Here is a 9234-nt window from a genome sequence, read left to right as displayed (position 1 = left end):
AGTATTTGATGATGCATTCATAGGTTAAATTTTAGATCAAATCCTTTACCTTCTGTTGGCACCAACAGCAGGCCTCATGCTTCAGTTTAACCCATGTTTTAATACTGTTCACATGTAAACTAACTGATTTAATGCAGGTTTTATTCTCCCATCTGCTGATCGGCCCACGTGAAATCATTCCATTTGTGTCTGTCGGTGATCTGGAAGTGTATTTGTGACGATGCCTCTGTTCTGTGTGTTTGTGTTGGTAGAATTAGAAATGGGGAGTGTTTCATGAGCTGTGTGCCTCATAAAGATCTCAATGAAACTTTGATTTCAGTCTTTATTTGAAGCGTCTCGTTTTGTCGGAGCGGGTCGCTTGCGGTTCTGTTGACATGGATATCCACCAAAGTGCTCCGTCGTTTCCCATGTGTGGTAGTTTTGGGCCAGACGATGAGAAACTGGAGGCAGATTTAAAGGAGTTCAAGAGGCAACATGGTTGTCCATATGCATCATTTACATTTTATCAGCAGATTTCATGTGATAGACCAACAGAGGATAGCTTAGCAATGAGAAATGGAACAAAAATAGATGGTTTCATTAGTTTTACATCAAATTGTGAAAAGTGTGGTGGTTATACATTCAGCTGCTTTTCACTCTTATTCTTCTGTTTTATTTGGCCTTACAGAAAACTAAAGATCTATAAAAAAATTATATATTACCAATATGATAATTATGGCCAGATTTTAAATACAGAAGTGTAAATTCAGTTACTAAACCATGCAATACTGCATTAAAAACGAGTTCAAGCAGTGAATTAAATATGTACTAACTTTCAGAAAACCCAAAAGCACCAGGTTTAATTTCTGTATGTAGCCTGTTAGAGAAATTAAATAATATTGTTCTGAATGGTTCCTCCTTTGCCCAGATTTAAATAAGATGCTTATTTTTGAGGAGGGCTGGGGTGTTCACTCTTCGTGGAAGTCGGTTGTTGAGAATGTAATCGCTTCTGCCTTCATCTGTTGGGGTGGCAGCATCAGAATTAAAAAATGCTCAAGCTGACAAAGAAGGCTGGTTTTGTTCTGTTGTGGGGACGACTGGAACCTGCGGAGATGATGAAAGGAGGATTACAGACAACTCTGAGCTCCCTCTTCACAAGATTTTCCTCAAAGTGTCTTAAGTCAGAGGCTTCTTCAGATTTTCTGTAACACAGACTGCTGCAGGAGATCGTTCTTGCCATTAGCATCAACAACTGAAGGAACTTGGGTGATGAGTTGCAACATTTCATTTTTCTTTGGGATCAATAAGTCACTTTTGAATTGAATTTATATTGAATCATTTATTTTTTTTAGGTTTCTATGCTTTCTACATTGCTCGGCCCCTGAGTATCACCAAAAATGGCATTTTTTGTTAACTATTGTTATTTAATCATCTACATTAATTTTCTGTAATGTTCTGCGTTCGAAATAAAGCTGGTTTTTGGGGGGAAAAAAGATCAGAAATTAGAGCTGCTTCTTTAAACATTAAAAGGTCTGGTTGAAGAACGATATTAAAGATTGTGATAATTCTATGCAACTCATGGTTAAAAGGATATCAATTATTTTTAATACGTTGTCAACATTGTACGTATTTTCAAGATGTCCGTTGTCCCGCAAAGAAACCGGAAAAGGCGTTATAAATGTGACGTCACTGGTATTCGTTTATAAAAAGGCTCGCTCTTCCTCCTCCGCCATCTTGAGATCAACGCGTAGTTGAATTCAAGAAGCTCCTGCTCGCCATCTTTATTCCTTTTTGAAAATGAGTGACCAGCTCTGTAAGCTCTTCGTCGGCGGCCTGAACGTGGACACCGACGACGATGGCCTCCGCAAGCACTTCGAGCAGTACGGGGCCCTTACCGACTGCGTGGTCGTCGTGAACAAGCAGCTGCAGCGCTCCCGCTGCTTCGGCTTTGTTACCTACTCCACGCCGGAGGAGGCCGACGCCGCCATGGCTGCTAGGCCGCACACCGTCGACGGTAACTCGGTGGAGGTAAAGCGAGCAGTGGCCAGAGAAGACGCAAACAAGCCCGAAGCTTTGGCTAAAGTGAAGAAAATCTTCATCGGTGGGCTGAAAGACGACATCGAAGAGCAGCATTTGACCGACTACTTCTCGCAGTACGGCCAGGTGGAGAAGTCTGAAGTCATCTCCGAGAAGGAGACGGGGAAGAAGAGGGGCTTCGGATTCGTGTACTTCACCGACCATGACTCGGCAGATAAGGCCGTGGTGGTGAAGTTTCACACCGTTAATGGACACAAAGTGGAGGTGAAGAAAGCCCTGACTAAACAAGAGATGCAGGCTGCGAGCAGGAACACAATGGCGCCGAGGGGCAGACCGGGCCGCGGCATGAGAGGAAATCAAAATGGCTACGGAGGCAGGGAATATGGCGGAAGCTACAACTACGGAAATGGCGGCGGTGGCGGCTACAACTGTGGTGGCTACGGAGGGTACGGTGGACCGTACGGAGGCGGCTATGGCGACCAGGGAAGCGGCTACGGTGGCGGCAACGGCTACAACGACTTTGGCAGCGGCTACGGCCAGCAGTCCTCTGGCTACGGTCCCATGAAGGGGCCGCCTTTCGGGGGCCAGCGGAGCGCGGCTCCCTACGCCAGAGGCGGCGGTGGCGGCGGATACCCCAGGGGGGGCTACGGCGGCGGCGGCTACTGAAAGGCGACACCCTGATACAAGAACCCCCCCTCTCCCCGCCACTCGTTACTCCCAGGCATTTGGACGCAAAACTCAGTCACTAATGGGGCGTCTGCCGTGAATCCCATCCATGGCAGAGTCGCAGAGACACCCCTCCCCCACCTGAACCCCCCAAACAGGTAGGAAGGTCACTTCCCTGAACACCTGCTTAACCCGAACAGCACTTCTTGCTGTTCACCTAGGACACACAATTGAAGAATTACACGTTCAATGATCCCTTTTTTAATGTACCCACGCCACCAGTGTGAGGTTGTCTTTAGAGTTGGATTTTTTTTTTTATTTTATATATTTGCGTTCCGTCGTTGTGTTTGGAAAAAAAAATGATGTAGGATTATTTTCCTGATAAGTTCTTATTTTTTTAATATTTGCATTTTAAGCAGTTGGATTCGATTTTGTTAAATTTAGAGAAAAGTTTAGTGTATTTTCTTTTCAATGTGAGGATGAGAATGTTTTTCTGGTTCATAGATGTCATTCTTACTATACATTTTTGTATAATTTTCCGGGTCATCCAAGGAAATTCACTACTGCAGGACTCTAGTTTCCCTCCCCATATTGTACTTTAAATTCCTCTGAGCATATTGCTAGATTCAGTCTAAATACTGTTCATTTTTTCCTGTAGCAATATCTATTGTATATTGTGTACTTTCATGTGTTGAGAACAAAAACTTATTGTTAAAACATTTTGGTATGCTCATGTATGTTCATTTTAAATAAAACGTTATACCACTTAGCTTAGTTCTTACTTATTTAACCAGGCTTCCAGTTTATCCACAGGTTTATGAGATCATCTTAGTTACATCCTTTACTCAGGTGGGTGAAATGGATGCAGTCTACCCACAGCCAAAGCATGTAGGCTTTGTAGGGTGAGACCTTGTCTTAACTGTGGTTTTAAGATTTGACTTATTTACTTTCATATTTACTACATGTGGACCTGAGGGCTCTGATAATTATCTTTGATTATTCCTACATTTAGGTGTTCTTACTCGTATTCCTGTAGGCTATCCCAGCCAAAATAGCCGTAGCAGTTTGTTTGTAGGCTACGTCAGGACCCTGTTGATTACCTGGGGTCGGTTGTGATAGGAGTCTGAAATATCTCTTTAGGATATCCACATCCAGCCAACTAGGTATGTAAATCAACCTGTCTTCACTCTGTGTTGGTCAAAAATGTATGGAATATATTTACGATGGTGCACAAGTGTACCACTGTTTAATCTTACCAGATTACTGCGTCTTTTTATGTAGCTAAACATAAGTAAAACTGGGGAGTTTTGTTGCTTAATTTTGGTTTTTGTGGGTGAAAGGAGACACAGGTTTGTTCCACTGAACGGTGGAACGACTAACTGGTGTCTCCTGGAATAATCCTGCGTTGCTCTGTTTCTCATTGCTGTGTTTTCCTCCGTCTCCAGGTTGCCTCTGTAACCTGGCCTGTAGGGCTTCACCTGGAAGCTGACAGGGAACCGAGGAGGGCTGACCCTTCTTCCCCTTCAGGTGACATTACTGCAGAAAAATAATGACCACTTATGCTGCTCTCAGACTGAATATTAAGTATTCATTGCCACAAAGACACTAAATGGATGAAAAATTAAACTTTTAAGCAGGGTTTTGTGTAACTTAAATGGGTGAGTTATTAAATAATTGTTGGCTTGAAATCTTAAAGAATTGTATGAGAGTGTTCTTGCGCAACCTTTCGTTTAAATCTGAATATATAATCAACCTAAAACTGTTCTTGCAGTGGATCCAGTAGAATGTCTGGATTTAAAAACTAAACTGTTTTACCAACTTATATTCTCTTACTTGTAGGTTATTTTTCATGCTTGCCGGTTTCAGATCAACTGAGGATGAGGAGCTTCTGTACTGATGGCTGTATATATTTTTATGAATGCACAATAAATATTTATTTTGATATACCACAAGACTTGTTACTTTTCTATATTTTCTGGAGGTAAATGTCAGTTTTAATGTGGATATTGAATGAATAGAATCCAAAGCTGGTGAAAACTCCTGCACAGCACAAAATGTTTCCAAATATACATAAAATGTTACCTGACTGATGGCAGATGTTTACTTTCAATAAAGTAAACAATTTTCAATACATTGAAGGAAAATTCAAAATGTAAATAAAATTCTGGGAAATGCACCAAATGTTTCACTTCAGTTCATAAGCAGTTGGGATATAACTGCAGGTCATGTTTAAAAATGTTCACTTAACCTTTGCAGGTCAAGTCTGCTAAAAATAACCTTTTGGCTGAACCTTTCACGTTTTCCTGATTAAATCATTGCAAATTGCAAAGTTTTTAACTTTAATGGGATTAGTTGCTGATAACTCAAAAGGTGAATAAAGAACTTGAGTGATTACCTTTGGTTTAGTGACAATGGAGCGTCTCATTTTGAGATTTTTAAACAAGTAAAATGCAGCTAGAATTTTATACCAAACTTTAATGAGTATGCTACTAATATTGGCACACTTGTATTTGAGTTAATCACTTAAGAACTGATCTAAACTCAGTTAAATGTGAAATGAAGGACTTGGGATCCGCTCACGATAACAATCTGGCATTATGCTGATCGTTAAAGCCGTCAGCTAGCAACCCTTCTGTAAAAGAAATGCAACTGATTTCTGCAGTGTTGATCTAGTTTGGTGCATGTGAAGATGAATCTACAAAAACAAGCTTACACAGGTGAGGCAGATTTCAACGACCCATTTTCAAAACATCCGAGCTTCAGGAAACCTGAGCAACAAAACGTGAGCAGATTGTGACAAAAACCAGAACAGAATAGATCAGGATTATGATCAAAAACATGTTTTAGCCATCTATAGCACATAAAAACAAAACTTTATTAGTGTAATTTTTGTAGTACCACATATGTTTTTTTGTTTTGCTGCAAAAAAAGCTGTTTTTAAAAAATGTGCCATAAGAAATGTGCAAAACTTAAACGACATTCAGAGGGAAAGAAAAAAAATAAGTTAATGTTAACCAAAGCGCACGATGTAAGAGTACAAAAGGGCAATTTAACCATTTTCAGACTGATAGAGGTCAGTGAGTTACTGTCTAAAGTTCTCAGGTTTTAGTGCTGCATTTTCACACCTTTTAGCCTACTTCATGTTGTCAGACAGGTTCTGTTTGAGGGATTAAAATCATACATTTATAATGAAGCAATAAATCAAATTCAATCTAATTCTTGAATAAATATTCAAATTCTACATCTATGATCTTAAAATTGAATCATAATCAGTTGCTTAGTTTGCTAATGCCTCGGGCCGTCTCTGGCGACTACTCCACTGTACAACAATGAATATTAGCGATTTAAGGGCCAGGATTAAATGAGGTCAAAACTTGTAGAAATGATCCGAACTGTAAACATTAACCTAAAATACACAAAAAGCTAAATTAGTCGTGTTTATCTTACAGGGATTTGATTAAATCCTGCGGTGAAGCTGGATTTTTATTGTTACATTTGTCTTTGCAAGTAACCCGGATTCCTCACGTCAAGGTCAGGGTAGAAATTGGACTAATGGTGTGTAGTTTTTAAAATAGTTTCAATTTGTTTTATTATTATGGCATTAAGAAGGGGGATAAAACTACAAACAGCAACAAAGATGAAAAATTTTGGCCTAAATCTCAACAGAACGGAAGATTTTCAAAGCCGTGTGGGTGGTGATTCTTTTTTTTTAAACTGAAGATGGACCAATCAGAGTGCGCTACGTCACTCGCCCCGCCCAGACCTTGTTCATTGAAGAAGGACAGGGAAAGTCTCCATTTCCCATCCTCCAGACGAAACCCAACATGACGGACAAATTGTGCAAGCTTTTTGTTGGAGGGCTGAACGTAGAGACCACCAGCGATGGCCTCCGTGCGTATTTCGAACAGTACGGCTCTCTGACGGACTGTGTCGTGGTTATGAACCAGCAGCTCGGAAGGTCCCGCTGCTTCGGTTTCATCACCTACTCGGCGCCCGGGGAGGCCGACGCTGCAATGGCGGCTAAGCCACATGTCGTCGAAGGCAACAACGTGGAGCTGAAGAGGGCCATAGCCCGAGAGGACGCCAACAACCCGGACATCCTCGCCAACGTCAAGAAAATCTTCGTCGGCGGAGTGAAGGACCACATCGAGGCGGAGAACCTGACCGAGTACTTCTCGCAGTTTGGCGCAGTGGAGAAGTCTGAGATCATCTCCGACAAGCAGACCGGCAGGAAGAGAGGCTTCGGCTTCGTCTACTTCACGGACACCGACTCGGCCACCAAAGCGGCGCTGACCAAATACCACACCATCAACGGGAACAAGGTGGAGGTGAAGAAAGCCCTCAGCAAGCAGGAGATCACCACCGGCGGCCGCGGAGGAAGAGGCCGGGGGAGAGGAATGCAGAACTTCGGCGGCGGGAGAGGAGGAGGATATGGAGGCGGTTATGGCGGCGGCTACGGCGGGGGTTACGGCGGGAATTACGGAAGTGGCTACGGCTACGGCGGCGGCTACAACAACGATAGCGGCGGCGGCTACGGCGGCTATGGCGGCTACAACGAGTACGACAGCCAGATGGGGGGAGGCTACAGCAACGGGGACTTCGGGGAGGGCTACGGACAGCAGCAGTCGAGCTACGGCGCGATGAAGGGGGGCAGCTACTCCTACCGGAGCGGGGCTCCGTACCGAGGCGGTGGGGGAGGCGGCGCCGGCAGAGGCGGCGGCTTCGGAGGTGGTTATTAGGCCATTGGAAAGCCGAGATGTTCATGGGGACATTAGAAACGAACTTTACATTTACAGCACCGTCACAGGTGGGGGGCTGCGCGCTCTTTGTCCGGTTAAAGCGAGCCCATCACCCACTCTGAATGAATGAAACCCGCCTCCTCCACTCGGATCCCATCTGTCCTTTTTGTTCCACTCATTCTGGACTCTAAACATACCGATTGTGAATATATTTTGTTGTCGTGTATTGAACCATTTGTTAAAAAAAAAAGTGAGATCTGTGTAATTCCCTTGCTTCTCAAGTCAAAAAAAATTGAGTTTGTCTTGCAAAACCAGTCGGATGTGACTCCTTTCTTTTGCATCATAAACTCAGGGTTTTATGGAGATGGCAGCGTGAGGCTCTATTCGAGCCTTCTGGATCTTAAAATGTGTTCCTATTGAACGTGTCACGGACTATTTTCACCTAAAATTGCATCTTTTGCCGTCCGTTTCAGGCTTTTTCTTTTTTATTTTTAAGAATAAATACTGTTGAGTGTATGTGTTCATTTCATCCCTATGTTGTATTCTGCTTTTATTAAAAGTTTTTAATGACTTGAATCTATTTTATGCTTTTCGTCCTTATTTTTTTTTTCTTTCATAAAATTGTGTTCCTACAGCTGCCACTAGGGGGCAATATGCACAGGTAGAAAATGGTCGTTTTAAAACGTCTCCAGCCCTTTTAATCTATAGAACATTTATTACTGAGATTTTTATTTATTTAAGCATTAGCTGTTTTGAAATGACGGCTAAGAGACTAAACATGGGGAATATTTAGCGGTCTGGACTTCAACTTTTATTAATTTAGAAGCAGTAGCTGAGGTTACAGTTAAATGTCTCCTGTTTCTGTAATAAATTTGGGCACTTTTACTTTAAAATATTCAGCAAACTAGAGCGTTTTTTTTTTAAAACGGATGTAAAAACTCCTAATTCCTGGAGTAGACCCACTAAAATGTTGAACTGGTTCCAGTTAGGAAATTTCTTGGTAAAACTGGGCAGCAGGCTTTTCCTGAAGGTCTGGTTTTAACGGTTTTCTTTAGCCTGAGCTGTTTAGGAACAAGATATACAATATTATTCATGCTTTCCAGGTACAATAAAGAGTATTAAAATGGAAATTAAACCCCCAAAAGTTATTGTCTTGTTAAACAGGAACATTTTCATAATGATAGCCAGATGTTTCTTTATGAACTGACTTTAGGACAATTCATGCTCAGATTTTCTATTTGTTTTGTGGCAAAATGTTAATTATTTAAGATCAAATCTAACTTCCTAAAAACAGGCCCTGTGACATCACCAAAGCCATGAAAAACTGCACAAAAACGCAGTTTTTCTACCTCTTATAACTTTCTTAAATTATTCATTGTTGGCTTGTTTAAGGTGCATTTCTGTTAAATCCAAACAGTTTTTCTTTCCATCTGAGAAAAGTAGAAGAAAATACCTGAAAACAGGTGAGATGGAAGCTGCTTCTCTTTGACAGGCTGTGAATTTATCTGATTCTTTTATCTCAAGTTTGCATAAATTTCAAAACGAACAATTTTAACTAAATTGTTATATGACATAGTAATTGTGTAAAGAAAAACATGAACGTTAATTAATTTTTTCCACATTTTAAGTTACATCTTGTAACATAAAATGCGGAAAGTCTTTCCAGTTGCTCTGTAGAGTTTACACTGTAAATATTTACACCTGCATGGGTATGGTCGTCATTCCTGCCAACAATTTAGTTCATTTTGATGAGCAAACATGCATTTTGCTCAGTGAGGAGAGGACTGTTAAACTTTATACAAGGTTTTGTTAA

The 9234-nt window shown here is 41.5% G+C and overlaps 2 protein-coding genes across 2 annotated transcripts; both read left to right on the top strand.

The window, feature by feature from the left end:
• The first annotated feature begins 1696 nt into the window (after window positions 1-1696).
• LOC103471812 (heterogeneous nuclear ribonucleoprotein A0-like) lies at window positions 1697-4634 on the top strand. The gene is made up of 3 exons (XM_008421010.3): window positions 1697-2840; window positions 4128-4209; window positions 4522-4634. Exon 1 carries the CDS (start codon window positions 1777-1779, stop codon window positions 2680-2682), a length of 906 nt encoding a protein of 301 aa, XP_008419232.1. The 5' UTR covers window positions 1697-1776; the 3' UTR covers window positions 2683-2840; window positions 4128-4209; window positions 4522-4634.
• A 1806-nt stretch (window positions 4635-6440) lies between these two features.
• LOC103471813 (heterogeneous nuclear ribonucleoprotein A0-like) lies at window positions 6441-8001 on the top strand. Its single transcript, XM_008421011.2, has one exon. It carries the CDS (start codon window positions 6507-6509, stop codon window positions 7419-7421), a length of 915 nt encoding a protein of 304 aa, XP_008419233.1. The 5' UTR covers window positions 6441-6506; the 3' UTR covers window positions 7422-8001.
• Window positions 8002-9234: the final 1233 nt, after the last annotated feature.

Source organism: Poecilia reticulata, chromosome 10 (assembly GCF_904066995.2).
Source record: "Poecilia reticulata chromosome 10, P_reticulata-male-v2, whole genome shotgun sequence".
Lineage (NCBI taxonomy): Eukaryota > Metazoa > Chordata > Actinopteri > Cyprinodontiformes > Poeciliidae > Poecilia > Poecilia reticulata.
This window is presented reverse-complemented; position numbering and strand designations above follow the sequence as displayed.